Consider the following 17,077-nt stretch of genomic DNA (forward strand, 5'->3'; position numbering starts at 1 on the left):
GACCTCTGCCATTAGAAAAGGCTGAGAGCTTACAAAGGACACAAGAGGAAGAAAGGGAGACAATAATTGGCTGCTGACAAATACATATACACAACTGCAGGACAAAATCCAGAATTTGGGGACACCTTCATTTGGAATTCTGCATAGATTTCTTTCGTGGATCATCCTAACATGAATTTCTTCCCAAGAAAACAGTTTGATGTTAAAGCTCATTGAAAAGGAAAAGAACATAATGAACCTCTGTGAGAGGAGAGGTAATCTTTGGAGGGAAACCTCCTGGAAGGCATTACCTTTAGAAAATGCAGTCATTTAGAAAACTTTGCAGGAGGAGAGCAAAACCTGCATGCTTCCTATTAGCATCCAAATAGCATTTAGAACAGGATCGTTCAATTAAAGATGTTAAAATTATAAATTTTTACAGAACTTAATAAGATGATAACAATTTCTGTAATTATTGTCCTATTTTATGCTACTTTATCACCAAAGCACAATTTTAATGGGATTGTATTTGATACTTTTTTATTAGCATATGTGCTTTCTTCAGACTATGTGACACTGGGTAAAGAGAATACTCCTAATTTAAATTAAAATATCTATATTAAAATGGTCATCTCTTTCCAGTGCCTGGTGAAGGTATATGGTCTCGTTAATTCTGTTAATAATTTTTATTTTGTCTGGTGACAGTTACATAGGAGCCTGGAGCTGTCTTCCTTTGAGACTTCTCATTTCAGAAAACTATCTAAACCCACAGGTAGGACGGACTTCCAACATGTAGTGCGTAGAGTGCATTTCTTTCTGACTTATTTACTTAATACTGATGCAATCTTTCCTGGGGATGCCTGTTCCCCCTCTTATAATGATTTTGTATAATTTAAGTAAAAGTACAAAGTAACACGGCTCCTGTCTAAAATACACAAAAATTAGAGCTAAGCGGTCTGAAAATGATGGCGTAAATGGGGACATAAGCCTCTAATTAAGGCTCTGAAAAGAGAAAAAGATTTAATTCAATGAAGCTTTAATGGTACTTTTACACATATTTTAGAATGGCTCTAACAGTCTTGAAAATGGATATGCAGTTACTGGTGAGCCAAGTGGAGGTGTGCTACATGGATGGACTTGCATGTATAGAAATAATCTTTCTATGATCATCACCATAGATTAAAAGGATTTAAATGTCTTATGACCCTCATAAGTGCTTTTAGTCCATTTGTAAAGGGCAAAGGATGGTGGAACATTATAAGATTTTCGAACAGTGATTTTATTCAGAAGAAAGTGTGGTATGTCAAGCATTATCCGCAGCTCTTGTTTTCATCCAAAATAACTACTATGAGAATTCTTAGCCACACAATTCAAAAGCAGCAGACAGAAAATTTACCTTGAACCCTAGTAGGGGAAAATTCCCTTAAACTCTTAATTTTAAAAGGTTCCTGGGTGTTCACATCAATGTGCTACGGTATTAGAACGTATGCTATTTTGCATCTGATTTCCTTCCTATAGAGGCTGATAACATATAATAAATAGGTTTTATTGCTATCCTTTTACTAGTCCCAAAGGGGACTATGGCAATGTCCTTTCTGAAATGAGTAATTTTAGTCTAATCCACACCAATGATTATAGAGATGAAAAAAAAATAAAACGTTGCATTTTGCATTTGAAAAAATGACTAGCTGGTCAACTATCTAGGTTAATAATATTCCTCTATATGCAAAAGCTTCCCAGCATGACTAATTTCCTCTCGCGGCTAACTAGAAAAATTAGCATATCCCTATTGATTATGTGTATTTGGGGTGGTTAGGGAATCTTTGTACTTCACAGAAAACAATAAGAATGTTTCTTGCAGATATTCTGGAAGGACCAAAGGACACTTATCACTACACTATAAAAGACTGCAAATGAGAAAGGAAAAGCATAGCAAATTATTTTAGCATTAGGAAGTAATAAAAAAGTAAAAATGAAATTGTAAAAGCTAAACATAGGGATTTTTTTTTTTGGTACTTACGTACAGTGAAGATATACCCCAAGCTGTCAGAACCACATTAAATGGGGCAGAGTTAAATTGAGTGTCTCTGATAAGGAGCTCCGCCAAGCTATCAGAGTTTGAGATCAGCTGGATTGAATTTCCGGCATATTGCACATTTCCACACGTTTATTCTCTCTCTTTCCTTTCAGTGACACTACAAGGGCAGCCCTAGATATGCTTCTAATTTGTGATTTTATAAGGCAAGGGACATCTATGTTTTCAAGAAAGGATGATATCATGGACGCCAAGAGCAAGAATGGAGGAAATGGAAAAAAAAAACAAAAACTTTTGCAAAGAATGCAGTCTGCATATGACTTCAGAGAGTTTAAAAAAGAGACTTTATCGCTTTTTAGAGTCAAGAGCTATTTGAAAAAAAAATACATTTAAATGTGCATTTGTCTCAAATTAAAGTGAAACTCTAAGGAACCCTAGACATCAGTAAATAATTAAATAATAATTAATAACTAATAATATTAATCATGATTACTTCTAAAATTTCCTCTACTCTTTAGCCACTCCAGAAAAAAATGAATAATTAGTTCATATTTCACATTTTTCTAGGAAAGTGGAAGCACATAGTAAGTTTTGTAATCTCTTTTATTAGAGCACAAAAATATATGGATACAGCATTTCTGAAAAGAGTGATTGTTTTTTGTTTGAATGCTTTAAAATTTTTTATAAAGGAACAATGAATATCATCAGATTGATGATGCAAGAACAGAGAGAATGAAAGGAAAGGAAGTGTAATTTCAGGTAATTTTAAAACAAAAATATTAGTTGAAACTAGCATATCCTGGGGAAATATAAAAAATGCCTTATATTCAGTTTTTTAAAGGAAATTACCCCCTGAGTTCTGGACCTCGTAATTAAGAGACTAAATGATAGGGAGGCACGTTTCAAAAAGGGTATCTTAAGTCTTAACATCTTCTGTTTGAGGTAGGATGAATTGGTATATACAACTTTCAGAAAAAACGAAAAATGCTTAAGTCAAATAATCAAAATAGCCAATATTCTCTTAAATTGTTTTGCAATTATTTTCATTTCTTTTTTTCCATTGCTGGAAATGACGGAAATAATCATCAAAGCAAATTCCCCAGCACAACTTGAAGATGGTACCTGCAGCCTCGCCTGCCTGCACTGTGATTACATCATCTTCTGAAAAGAGAGCTACAAAAGCAGCATTCCTGGAGGGAGCCAGGCCCGCTCCAGCCGAGCCACCGTCATTCTGCTACAGTGTCATCAAGATTTCTCTCTTCTGCTTTACCTTTCTCTTTCCCCTGCAATCTCTTGCCTACATAGTTTCATCAGCAAACAGTAGACAGAACCCAACCCGCCCATCTCAGAACCTAACACTTCATAACCAAGATGGTGAAGCACTTACCAGGGAGCCCTTCGGTATTTCCATATCAGCTCTGGTTTTGATGTTTTTCTTGTGGCTTCCTTGAGTGCTGATGGAGCTGCCGGTGAGACAGGAGCCCTGGGAGCTGCCCTTTAACACACTCCTGCAGGAAACATTATTTGATCCACTTTCTGTCTGTTGAGCTGCTTTCTTATCAACTCTGCAGGTAGAGAGTGATTCCTGTGATAAATTACATTGTTCGTCTTCAATCACTCTACTTTCCCCAATCCTTTAATGTTTAGAGTAACCTCCATGTATCTCTTTGTCTTTAAACCTTTGAGTGATAAGGGTGTCTCACTGGCCTTGATCAAATCTTCATCTGATATTCCAGGAGTGTGTCCATTTAGATTTGATAATACAATAATTTATTTGTATTTTTTTAACTGCTTGTGAGATGGGGCGGGTTGTAAAATAAAAACTGCTGAAGAATGATTGCTAAATATATTTCTGGCTTAAGATCAGTAGGAAATGTAATTACCTCTGGAAAGTTTCTAAGTATAAGTTTGCTTTGTACAATTAGTGGGATTGACATACTTTAAAACATATATGTAATTTTCTTCCATTTCATGCCATGTGGTACATTCATGGCTTCCAGTGTAGGCTGAGTTTCTATCAAACTTGATAAAACTTACCATTCTTTAATTTCAAAGACCATTGGTTTGCTTAACAAAGTAACATGGACTAAATGATCATTTTATAGCTAACTTTTATTTCATTGTTTAAATTCTGGCTAATGTATAAAAGATTGCTACTATGCAGTTCTGCTTGTATGAAAAACATGCTTGGCTGAGATTCAGTGTGCAGGAAACAAACATTTCTGCTTGCAGGGGGAGGTGGTGCCCTGCCCTCAACATAGCCACCCATTTTTGCCAATACGCTACCTGTTCAGAAGTTCCGTCATAAAGGTATCTTTTGTTGAACACGGAACAGGGCTGGGTCTATTTCTCGATTCCAACTTCATTTGCTCAAAAATATCTGGCGGTGTTTTCAGGTTACTTCTGCCTTGTAAACCACTGTCTGGACCATCTGCCAACTCAATGTCCCTGTTAAGTTCATTTTCCATCTCACACTGTAACTCAGGCTTCTTTTTTTCTTTTCTTCGCTCTGATTTTAGCTGTTTGTTTCCAAACCCCAAACCTTTCACATCTTTCTTTTCTGCTTTGATTTTGGAGACATCCACTTTCCTGCTACTGAGAGCAGGCAGTCTGCTCCTCCGAAAACCGAACCAGCTGGCAAAAGAAGGCCCTGGCTTCGGCTTCGCTTCCACAGAGGTGGACTTTGTTTGCACTTGGCCCTTTTCCACATTCTCCTGAATGCACAACATGACCTTTTCTTCGATTGTGGGTGAGAGGGGGGCTTCGGGGCTCACAACACTAGTCCTGGTGGTAGAAGTGTCTGGAAACCTTCCAGAAGTTTCGAGCTTGGAGGTCCTGCTTGGTTCAAGACTGCTGGGATACCGGCTCCTCCCTGGACTCTGCGGGACTCGTGGGCCATCTGTTGGGGTGGGTGGGCATCCACAGCGGTCGCTGCCTGGCTCCCCAGGTCCAGTCACCCTGGGGCTTTCTCCTTGGGCCGAGGCCTGTGGCTCTTCTGTTCCAGGTGGGGTGAGGGGCCCTTCAGATTTTGGAGGGATCTTTAGAGGCAACTTACTTGGGCTCCCTTGCTGGCTGCTGGAGCTGCCTGTGCTCCCCAGGGAGCCGTGCCCGGAGGACGGATGCCCCAGAGGCCTCCCGGCACCAGGGAGACTGTCCGACGTCAGGGCAGATGCTGTCTTGTCGGGAGCGCCTTCCGTGGAGGCGGACGAGCTCTGCCGGGTGAGGGAATTCCCTCTCTCAGCAGTGTTGGTAATAATCTGAGTTCGGACCTTTCCTGGCCCTCCTTCCATGGGGGGCGTCGGGGGCTTGTCTCCTGCGTGAGCGCTGAGACTCTGGCTGCGGGCTTTGGCTCCGTTCATGCCTAAAGCTGGTTTCAGGTGTGGTTTGGAGGAGAGGGATCTTTTCCCAGACTTGTTTTCTACCCGATCTTTCCCGTCAGCCCCAGGCATGCTGTTCACCAGTGACTCTGGCATTGCTGTTTCTGGGGGAGGCCCTTCGGCCAAACTACCTGGTGCTTGCAAATCCAGTGGAGACACATTTCTTTCATCTCCTGTGGTGTCAAGGCCAGTTGGAATCCTGGAGGCCTCTGGCTTAGCCTTGCTCATGGCCACAGAACTTTTAGAAGCTTCATTTAGACTGTCTTTTTCATGTTTCCCTGGCACCGTGGAACTCTTCCTGAGCAACTGGGGAGACTTCATGAAAACTTTGAGCCCAACTGGGAGGCGAGTTTTCAGCCCTCGCTCATGAGGGCTTTGACAACCATGCGGGAAGTTATGGCTTTTGGAGGATGCTGAGGAGGAGGGACTGTTACCCTGAGATGATGGTGACTCACTTACCCCTAAGAAGGAAGGCTTCAGTGACATGGAGACACTGTCATTCAATTGTCCTTTTCTCCTTGGAGATACACTTTTCGAGGATGGTATTTCCAGTGGCTCGTGGGTTGAAGGACAGTTCTTGGAAGTCCGTAACCCTGTGTCTGTTTGTGTGGTCCCCAGGGTTTGGTGAGGTGGGGTTTTGGGGACACTTCTCTTTGGAGAGACCTTTGGGCGCCCTGAGGCCATCACAGCAAATGAGTTGGAGGGGGCATGAGCAGAGCATCGGGTTGGGGTCACTGTTTCTGCGGAGGGCAGAGGGCGAGAGAAGATGGGCTTTTTGAAGGTCAGAGAAGGTTTCCTCCCCTGCACTTCTGTCGTGGTCTGATTAAAATAAATAATAGGAGTGGAGGATCCTTTCAGAGGAGGGGATTTAAATACTGTCCTTGCTGTTTCACTGGGGACTCTGGTCTCGGGCTTGGCAGATGGAGGTGGTGACAAATAGTCATAACTAGGCCTGATGAGTAGGGAGACCGACCTGCCTGGAGGGGAAGGAGGGGAGGGTGATTTCAGCCCTGCCTCGGGCCCAGGGTCACAGTGTGCATCCCGCGTGGGGGGCTCTCCATCGTCATGTGGCTCAGCGAGGGGCCTGGACAGCAGCTGTGATGCTGGAATCTGTCTGGTGGAGCACTGGGCCCAATCCCTTCTGCTGGACATGCTGGAGCCGTGAGGGAGCTGGGTGGGGTGTTTCGGAATGTGTGAATCTGGCTGTAAATCAAAGAGGGGTGCTGGGCCTTCAGTCTTTTTGAATCGTGAGAGTTTCCCTGGAGCTGGTGATTTTTCAGGAGTCACCGGGCCAGCGGAGGGGACAGTTATGGAGGCCTCAGGCTCCATGATTTTTGATTTCTGAGGTGAAGACTTGCCCCTGGTAGGTATTTTTGTCAGATTTTTCTTCTGATAGATGCCCGTGGGCACCGAGGACCTGGAATTCCTCTGGCATGACGGACTGTGTGCTGGTTTGGCCGGTCTTTGTCGCTGAGTGTTTTGTGCCCCTGTCCTGGGGTGGAAAGAGTCTGTGGGAGCTTCGGGAACATCATCTACCTCGGCTTTTGGAATGTTTTCCTCAATTTCCTCTTCTGACCTCTTGAAGAAGGGATAGTCTTTTGCAGCAGCTCCTGACTGGAAATGAGCAATTCCCTGAGGTAAAAGTTCAGTGTGTTCAGCCTGGGGTCTAGCAGGGGCCTGATTGATGGAGATTTCATTTCTGGTGACAGTGACAGTGCCCGTCTGGTGAGAGCTGAACTCAATGGGCTCGCCATCTTCCGCATCAAAAACCACAGTGATACATTCTTCGGAGGAAGTCCGTTTTACAAGCCTTTGCTGCTTAATGAAACTAAAGGTCTTTGGCCTACTCTCTAAGGGGACGGGCACTTGCTTTTCCTGCTCCTCTGGAGACCCATGTTGAGATCTTCCCAATCCCAAGAGGATGTCCAGATTCTCCGTCGACTTGTCGGTGTCGGCAGTCAAGGACACGTCGGAAGGGCTTTTCCCATCGCTGCTCTCGATGTGCAGCTCATCCAGGGTTTCACTGTCATCGGTGTCTGAGAGCTGGACACTGAGAGCCAGGCGGCCCTGGCCGTGTGGGCCCCTCTCTCTCTGCACCTGTGGCACCGGCACACCTGGGCACAGCTTCTGCTCCAAGGGACAGTTGCTGGCACAACTGGTCAGCTTCTCAGGCCTTTCCCTGGGACAGACCGAGGAAGTGCCTTCTGAACAGCGTTTGCCATTTGGCTCCCAGCCAAAGAGACCGTCAGAAACACTATGGGTTAGTTGACAACAGTGCAGCCCGCAGCCCTGGTTTGGAAGTGCTGGGAGCGCGGCTCGGGAAGAAGGGTCCTCATCCGCATCATCGTGAGAATCTGTGTCGTAAACAAACGCCTTGTGGGGCTCTTTGCAGGGGCTCCCCGTGTCCATGGGTTTGCAGGGGGGATATTCCTTGAGGCTGCTACTTTTAATTCCTGGAGAATAGATTCCTTCATTTGAGTTCATGCAATCTTTATAACCCCATTTGGTTATCACTGATGGGGGTTCGAGTAACAATTTTTGCTTCTGTAGCTTCCTGAGTCCTTCCAAAATGTGGCTTTCCTTGATACGAGTTGGAGGTAGTTCATCTGTAGGACTAGCAAAGCCACTGGGGAGTGAAGAGTCAATACTTAACCTTTTGTCCCAATTTTGTGATGACTGCTAGGAAAGAAAAGGAGATATTAGAGATGATTGAGCCCTATGGATCAGAAATTTATAAAAGGGAAAGGCCATCATTAAACTTAATTTGTCCTTAGTGGTTGATAAGTATTCACATATAAATGCATACATTAATTAACGCAAACAGATTCATTAACTATGCAGCGTTATCTCTACTTGGCCAGGTCCCAAGCTAAGCAGCATATGATACATATAAGTGGAAATTAAGGAACCTCTCTCTTCAAGAGGCGCACAACCCAGGAGGACTTGGGCTCAAGTCACCATAAGTCAAGGGAGCAAACGAGAAGTACAACTATAGTAGATGTTCCAGAACTTGAGGGCAAGGAGACCACGTGTCTGCTTGGAAAAGCATGTAAGGGAAGTTCTTTATTTTTTATTTTTAAATAAACCTAGCCCTAGGAATATAACCAAAAAATTATGCTCTACACTGGAATTTAACACAACATTGTAAAATGACTATAACTCAATAAAAAAAAGTTTTTAAAAAAAACCAAAAAACCTAGCCCTAGGAAGATGGATAGGTTTGCCTTAGTTTAAAAGTGGAGGAAATGATTTCTTGGTACAGACGCTCATAGAGCAGCTGGGCATTCGCTGGGAGAACCCACAGCAAAGATTCACCTACCAACTCAGAAAGGTCCATTTCCTGTTCTTCATCTTTCCCCAGATACCTGTGTTAGTTCTGGAGCAGGGACCAAGAAATAATACAGAAAAGACACAGTGTTCTACTCAGACATCCATATTTATCAGATTTTTGCTAACAAGAAACTTAATGGCAGAGGAGGACACTAACACTGATGGAGCATCCGCTGTGTACCAGCACTTAGCCAGTGTTTTGATTTCATTTTCAGAACAACATGAAGGAGACATTATCTGTCCCATTTTACTACTAGGCAGGAAACTGAGATTCAGGAAGATCAGCCCTTTGGAGATCACACAGTTAAGGAAGAGATGAAGCAAACGTCTGAACTCTGGATTCCTGGACACTTTCTGTGACTCAGTTCCAAAGTGGCTCTGTGGGGATTTGAACAAAGGCACTGTGGCTCTATAGACTGCACAATTAATTTTGACCACTGGAATCACACGTAGCCTCTATGCTCCCCTCCACATTAGTCAAAGTTATAATAGAGATCATAGGTTATCCCAACACCCCTCTTTTGAATGGAATTTGCTGATTTAATCAGAAACCGGCATTCAGGGAGGTTGGTAGGATGATGGCACTGACCTGATGACTTTTTTAAAAAAGGCTGTATAATGAATGGTGAATAATTTCAAGGGATGGATCTGGTGGTTTCAGATGTAAACTCTGTACCAATCTTGGCTAAGGGTGCAGTTTCTGTTGGTGTCTCCATGCTAGCTGCCCTGCTGTCTTGTGACTGAACTGACATGCTAGTAAGCAGAAGTTGAAAAATGACCTCCAAATGTCAGAAACTTGCATTGGAATCTCAGCTTTTTAGTAAACTGTGAGCATCTGCTTATATCTAAGACTTTTACATAAAAACGACTCTTGCTAGCAACATGTCTTGTTTATTTGTTTTGTATTTGTTATATGGTTATTTGGTTTTAAGTCAAATTCTATACTCTCTTTGGAAAATTCTCCAGGGTCAGAAGTTGCTGCGGATAGATGCCATTTTGGTGGCACCCCCCTTCCCCCTCCCCCTCCGCTGTGCCATTAAGAATGTCTTCAGAAATCAGAAGAAATCCCATTAGTGAGTCTGGCCATAGAGACTGACCAGTAAGCAGACTGCCACAGCTTGGGTTTCTAAGAATTTCCACGGTCCTTATGTCATGCTCACAATAAGGAAGAGAAGCCAGGCAAAAGCACCCCATAAAGGGCTTGAGAAGGGCAGATTTGTCCTAGTCATGGGAGTTGTGCTCAGTGTCTGCCCAGCCACCTCCTCTCTGCCCTCCCAGAGCCTGCCCATGCTGTGTTCTGATTCATCCCAGGGACTGTGGCTGCCAACCTCCTGGGGCCCAGGCTTCCCATCCTGTGAGATTAGCCACATTCCTCAGTCAGTTTTCCACAGAAGGGTATGATATTTAATAAGTTGAGAAAAGTTGGGAACAATCTTGAAACTTGAAAACAACAAAAAAAAGCATAATTTCCTTGTTGGGGAGATGGTGGCGTGGAACTGGCATTTCCCACAGGCGGCTTCATTCTTTGCAGGGAAACATTGGAAGAGAGCTGCTCTGGGGAGGAGGGAGCTGACTGAAAGATGCTACTGATAAGACAGGGGCCTGGGCCTGGGTTCTTTTCTATTTCTTGACTAGACAACAGTTTTATACATTTTATTTTAAAGGACATTCTTGCTCTTATTTTTTTTTAAAGGACATTCTTGCTCTTAATGGAAACAAACCCATCCCAACAACTGGGATTCCTCCAAGTTTTAGGCTATTTCAACAAGGTCAGTATAGCAGGATGGTTACATGTTAAGGTTCTGGAACCAACTGCCCAGTTCTGCCACTACCTGGCTATGAGACCTTGGGCTAGATATTTAACTTCTCAGTACCTCAATTTACCCCTCTGTGAGATGGGGGAATTAGGAGAATCCACTCCATACACTAGCATGAGCATTAAATGAGCTAATGCTTACGAAAAGCTAACAAAGCTGGCATGTGTTAATTAATCATTATTTAGAGCCAGAGTCCTTCACGGAGGGCAGGTTGTTCTATTTCATGCAGGTTTCCATTCTGTTTCTACAAAAAACAATACTTAAAAAATATACTTATGAACTACAAAAGAGCCACTGGTCATATACTTATTATTATGTAAGCTAATATTGTGTTCACATTCAAATTTATATTGTATGGATTTATTATGTAAGTTAATACTAAATGAGTATCTGGTACATGGTAAGAGCTTAAGGATTTCTTTAAATAATATCAATTTAAAGTGTCTTCATGGGCCTGAGTCTAGTTTGCTGGATCCCTGAGAATGAGGCTTTTCTCTGTGAGATGGAACAGGCGTGCTGATACCTCATGGCCATTCTGAGATGGGACGCTATTAAATCTCCAGAGGATGGCTGCCAGAGTGTATATGAAGTGTCTTAAGAACCTTATTTCTCCTCTTACAGGGAAGATATGTCCCTAGAAGATCAAGGATTGGTCTAACTGGAAAAATTTCAGCAAAAAAAAAAAAAAAAAAAAAAGGAAGAAAGAAAATAAAAAGGCTGAGAGAAAGAGAGGAAGAGGTGTGAATGGAAAGAGCAGAGCGAGGGGTCTGGGAGCCAGCGATATTCAGAGACAAGGAGAGGGAACATCCCTCCAAGCCATTTCCCCAGCCTATTAAAGGCCAGGTCCCCAGAAGTCATTATTCACAACTCTGAACAGCTCCTTAGAAGGAGCAATTTTGATAATACCCCAGGCTCCACGTTTTGCATTGTACGTCTGAGTCCAAGGCAATAAGCTCTCATTTCAGGCTGGAAATCCTTTTCTGAGTTCTTGTTCAGAGTATGACAAACCTACTCCCTCAACCAATTTTTCTGGCAGTTGTGGAATTCCCCTGGTTTCTGTGCTTTTGAAGTAATAAACTAAATTTATACAGATGATAGAAAAATGACCTCCAAAAATTCTGATTCAGGGTTTCCATTCTCTGTTACTCTTTGTTTTTCTTCAGCATTAGGAAACTGCAAAAACAGCTATTCCAAATTCTTGGCTTACACCAGCGTGTGAAGGTGTTTATTCAAATCATGAAGGAATCTTCAGTTGTGTGAGCCCACTTTGCAGACAGGATTCATCCCAGCCATAGGAGTTATTTAAAAATCTGCTAAAGGAACTCCTGGCATCTAAGCAGGGGCATACCCGATCCTCCCGAAGCCATCATGCCTGTCACCCACCCTGGCATTTTCTCTCTCTACTATGCCACCCTTTGATTTATAGTCAATTAGTGTTTTATGAGGCTACAGCATTGAATAGAGGAGGTCAATGTAATACATGCTATTTTTGAGGGGTAAATTCCTATAAAGCTAATGATACTTCATGCCAAACTTTGGGGCATTTATTCTGCAAGAATGCACCACCCTCCCTATTCTCTAGAAGAAAACATACATTCTCTTTGAGATCTCATGGGATGCTCAGTCTGGAATGGCTTGGCACGTGACCTCATGCTTGTAGGGCAAATTAACAAGTCTCTCTGAGCATCACAGCGATAGTGAATGTCCATAAAACTAATTGAAAATGTCTGAGTTGGTATGAAGTATGGTCAGTTCCATTAGGCCAGGGCTCCAGTTCCAACCTGACATAAATCTGTGAACTTACTGGGCTCCACCAAAGCACAGAAGGAAGACATCTTTCTCTCTCAATTTCCCTCCCGTGACGTCGTCTGGGGTCGAGTCACCATTGCTGCGGGATTGCTGGCAAGTGACTTAACCTTTTTGAGCCAGTTTTCTCTTCTATGTAACAGGGAGACTGATACCTCTCTATATGGTTTTGGGAGGCATACATGAACAAGAGCTCAGTAAATGGTCGTTTCTTTCTTACCCTCCTTCCCACCTTCCACCTTCCTACCAGAAGGATTCTTTTCTGGTTCATGCTAATGCTGGAGTGCCTTGAAGGGAGCCTTACCCTTTTCCTGAGGTTCTTCCCATCATGCCACGTGTAGGAGGAGCCGCTGGAGTACTCGCTGCAGGTGCTCGAAAGGGACAGTTCGCTGCTGCTGCAGCTATTTCGAGGACAGAGATGACCAGGGATGGCAACCGCCAAGCCAGGGCATTTCAAAGCAGAGGTGCTTGGTTTTGCGTTCAGCTGGCATTCCTAAAAAAGCAGGGCAGCTCTGAGCTAGGACTTTGCATAGGGGAGAGGAAACACCAGCTCCACAGTGAGGTAGGAGCGAATACAGAACTGTGGCTAGAGGCACAGACTTTGGGGTCGACAGATGAGAGGTTGCATTCTTGGCGCCGCCCCTTACTAACATGCCCTGGAAATGACTTCGCCTCCTAGAGCCACATTTTCCTTTTTAAAAGTGAATGATGATAATACTGCCAACCTTATAGGGTTATTGCAAGGACCAAATGCGGTTCTAGATGAGAAGCAAATAGTCCAGTATCTGGCCCAAGCAGGTGCTCAATTATTATGAGCTGCCATCACCATTAGGCAGAATTAGGACAATGAGAGTTTCCCATTTTATCCAGTACTGGTTAAAGACTCAGATCAGCATCAACTAACTCTAATGATCCAAAAGGAAGAAGACAGAGTAGCAACTTTGGCTTAAGGGTTCAAGAACCTGAGCACTGTACTGGAAGTCTAGCAACCCGATTTGCAGGCTACACATGCCGCCAGATATGAGATGTTGAACAAAGAAAGCATTTGACTTCCATGGGTGTTAATATCTTTCTGTATAGGGTGGGAGAGTTCTACCAGATTACTCCTGTGGTCCCCTGTGGCTCTGACAGCATCTTTCTCAGTCAGGAATCAAATGCCCAGAGAGCCATGTACGATAGTGGAGCCCCTAACTCAGGAATCATGAGGCTCTGCTCTGAGGATTCTAGAACTTTTCACATCAGCTGGCTGTCCAAATGGTAAAGATTCTCACATCGATAGATCTGGGTCCCACACAGAAGGATCCAGGCAGTGAGAATTCTAGCAGGTCTGCTTAAAGTGCAGGTGACAAAGCTGTAAATACCCAGGCACATCCTGACAGCCACATTATCGGCCCCTAATGGAACAGATGAAGCTCCACTCACTGGACAGGCTAAATTAATTTAGCATCCCGATCACTAGGATGGAATCTCTCCATTACATTCTCACTCCTGGCCTCTATCTATAACAGCTCTGTCCCAGAAACTCTTTGGTGGGGAACCATCTGTCATTGTGTCACTTGCAGAATAGCAAACTCTCTCAGTTATGCAATTTATTGTCACTTCATGGGCGCCTTTAGTACCTGAGTACTTATCACTGTTCTCCAAATGCAATTCCAGCTGACGGTGACTGAACACCAGCTTGGGGAAGGAAGGTGAGGTAGGTTGTGCTGAGAGTACTTGTGGTAAAAATGAGACCCTGCATTGGGGCAGAGGGCATGTTTAATCTGCTCTCTAGTCAACATCTACAATTAATAACATTAGATTTTCAACATCAGGCATCTGCCTTGCTATTGATACTTCATTTTTGCTGTATGATAATCTCTTTAAGTGATCTTAAAACGCCAAGGAATTTTACTACCCTATTTTCCCCCCTGAAATTTGGCTCTAAATATCATTGAAAGGAGAAAGTTGTCTTAAAAACCAGCTTTCAGTGGTATCTATTGATTTGTGACCTTGTTTATTGCCAGGTGTAACTTAGTTAAGGGGCGTTCACGTCTGTATCTTGGCCGCCGCCCCCAACCAGTGGTCCCATTGCACAGGGACGAGACCTCCAGGCTTTAGCCCCTGCACACACCTGAAACGCGCCTTGAACAGACTTTCAGAAACAGCCCATCATGGCCCACTTTCACTTGTGCACTTTTCTATTTTCTCCATCCTGTTCTCTCTGAGGGAGCAGGGTGCTGGGTTTTGCTTAGGACTACCTCTGCTCTGACAGTCGTGTCTACTATCCAGAGAGATTGTGTCTGTGTCCTGCGAAGCCATCAGATCTAAACTTCTCCGAAGGCCTTCTTCACACTCTGCACAGCACCGTTTATATTCTACTTTTCCCAGCATGCTGAAGCCTATATGGGATTTCCCTCTGTCTTTCTCACCAATACCTTCCTACTGCACCTGTCAAAATTACATCTATTTTTACAACTCAACTCAATTCCCAGGCCTCTTTTAACAAATCAGCTTACTTGGCCAGTCATCACTCATGTGTGTACCTCTGTAGAGATGCTGGTAAGATGACAGGAAACTAGAACTCAGACACTGAGCTGAAGGAGGAAGGAATTGCAGCCTCTCCCTTGACCTTGAACTTGAGAGGCCCAGATGTGAAAGAGGATGCTGTGGGGAGGTGGGAGAGGTCCATCACTGTCCTGTGGAGGCAGGTGGGGCTGGGAGTGGTTCTGCAGAGAAGTGTCCTCTAAGCCAGGCTTTGAATACTTGAATGTGCATATGAATTATCCCGGATCTTATTAAATGTAGATTCAGTAACTCTGAGGTTGGGTCTGAGATGTAGTATTTTAATAAGTTCTCAGCTGCTTGGATGCTGCTGGTCCAGGACCCAGACTTTGAGCCCCTAGCCTAGGAGGAGCTGAGAAGAGGCTACCTTTCATGTGCATTATTTGGTAGCAAGTTGTGTATCTCATGGTCTGACCTGGGCTGTGCTGAGCAGGATGAAGGGAGTGGTCTGAGCCCTCCCATGGAGCAGTGCACTGGAGAGAGGGTGTGTGTGGTGGGGTGGGGGTGGGGTGATTACAGAGTAATTTCTTGCAAAGACGAGAAAGGGGCAACGAGACCTTTCTACTGGGACATCCCCCTACCTTTCCCCCATCATGGACAATACATGTTGGAAATTCATAAGAATCTCTGACATCATGGCTGCAAAGTGAGTTCCTTTTTCTTGCAGTTTCTTCCCTTATCAGCACATGATTATCCTGTAAGATTATCTGCTCCAACAAATGACTGTTCTGTGATTGAGTGGCTTGAACCCCAGGGCCATTTATAAGGTTTAAATCCTGGCTCTCTCACTTGCTAACTCTTTGACCTTGGGAAATTTACTTAACCCTGCCATACCTCAGTTCCTTTCTCCCTAAATGGAGATAATGAAAGCACCTACCACATAAGATCATTGTGAAGACTCAGTAGCCCCCGGTGATTAGTAACATCATGCTTAGTGATACTTGGTAATTATTAGTAATAATAATGCTTAGCAACATTTAGATTTTGCTATTATGACTAAAAATGTTTAAAAAAACCCCACATGCCTTGGGTCTTCAACCAAATTATACTTTACAGTCTCCCTAAGGGACCCTGCACTATACTTCTTAATATGCCATCACGGTCTGACACCTTAGCGTGATGATGTTCTCAGCACACAGGAATTGTGATGAGCAACAGCTGAAAGCGCTGCACTTTGTTTCCAGGGATCAGGGATGTGAGCTTCTGGAGAGACACACTGGCAGATGCTTGTTTCAATTCTCACTCTCCATCCTTGCCATGTCCACTGTGGCTGCAGCGTGATGCCCCGTATTTAAGGACGGAAGAGTGCTGAGGCAGCAGAGATCTCATCACGGCCCCAAATTGTCAGCAGGTACTGTGTTATATACATTTCATGTATCACCCCATTTAACCTTCACCACAACTCTTAGAAATTGGAGAGAAATAGCATTTTTCTCATTTTTCAGGTAGGGAAACTGAGGCACTGGGGTATTACAATCTTGCTCAAGGTCATCCAGCCTATATAACATGATGTTGGGCCCAGGTCCTAGCCACTATGCTATAGCTCCAAGGAAGGCCCTTGACCATAAGCAGAACTCCTGGACATAGACAGACTGTCAAACACCCTACTGAGAAGACTGTAATTAGTAACAGATAATATTTATTATTAACCTTCTTTGCCAAAAGATGTATATTGATTTCCATTACAACATTATCTTAATTATGTTAATTGGCAAAATACACCATTTGCACTATCCAGTGTCTTTTTTCCCATGATGTATTTTAGATTACCTCCTTGAAGCACTCAAATGCCTTAACATGCTTCCTATGAGAAATGCAATGCAAAAATCTACAATTTTAGTTTAAAAAGGAGAGAGACAGAGATAATGAAGGCAAGAGTTTTTTGGATGAAAACTGCATTTAAAAAATTCCTGCTCTCAAGGCCATGTTATAGATTGGATGCTGTTAAGGTCTTCATGAATGTTTAAAGTGACAGCATTCCACTGAAATCCACTGAAATTTAATTCCAATCAAACTTGACAATATTCACCTTTGATATAGACTATCCTATCTATACTTATAAATTGTATACAGAAAAATAAAAGGCCAGTTATCCATAAATGTTCATTTGTCATTGTTTTAAGCCTAACATCTTTCATTATATATTTATTTGGCTCTTGTGTTTCAAATTACTTTTTTATGTCAATGAG

General features: G+C 43.3%; 1 protein-coding gene across 2 annotated transcripts in view; it reads right to left on the reverse strand.

The window, feature by feature from the left end:
- The window catches only part of NCKAP5 (NCK associated protein 5), an 829,955-nt gene that overhangs the window by 100,971 nt on the left and 711,907 nt on the right, over positions 1–17,077 (reverse strand). For both annotated transcript variants that reach the window (XM_032479328.1, XM_032479329.1), the window contains exons 12-14: positions 12,649–12,837; positions 4,301–8,070; positions 3,402–3,579 (exon numbers count right to left, since the gene is read on the reverse strand). In XM_032479328.1, the coding sequence (XP_032335219.1) occupies positions 3,402–3,579; positions 4,301–8,070; positions 12,649–12,837 (4,137 nt within the window). The remainder of the gene's footprint in view (positions 1–3,401; positions 3,580–4,300; positions 8,071–12,648; positions 12,838–17,077) is intronic.

Source organism: Camelus ferus, chromosome 5, assembly GCF_009834535.1.
Source record: "Camelus ferus isolate YT-003-E chromosome 5, BCGSAC_Cfer_1.0, whole genome shotgun sequence".
In the NCBI taxonomy this organism is placed as follows: domain Eukaryota; kingdom Metazoa; phylum Chordata; class Mammalia; order Artiodactyla; family Camelidae; genus Camelus; species Camelus ferus.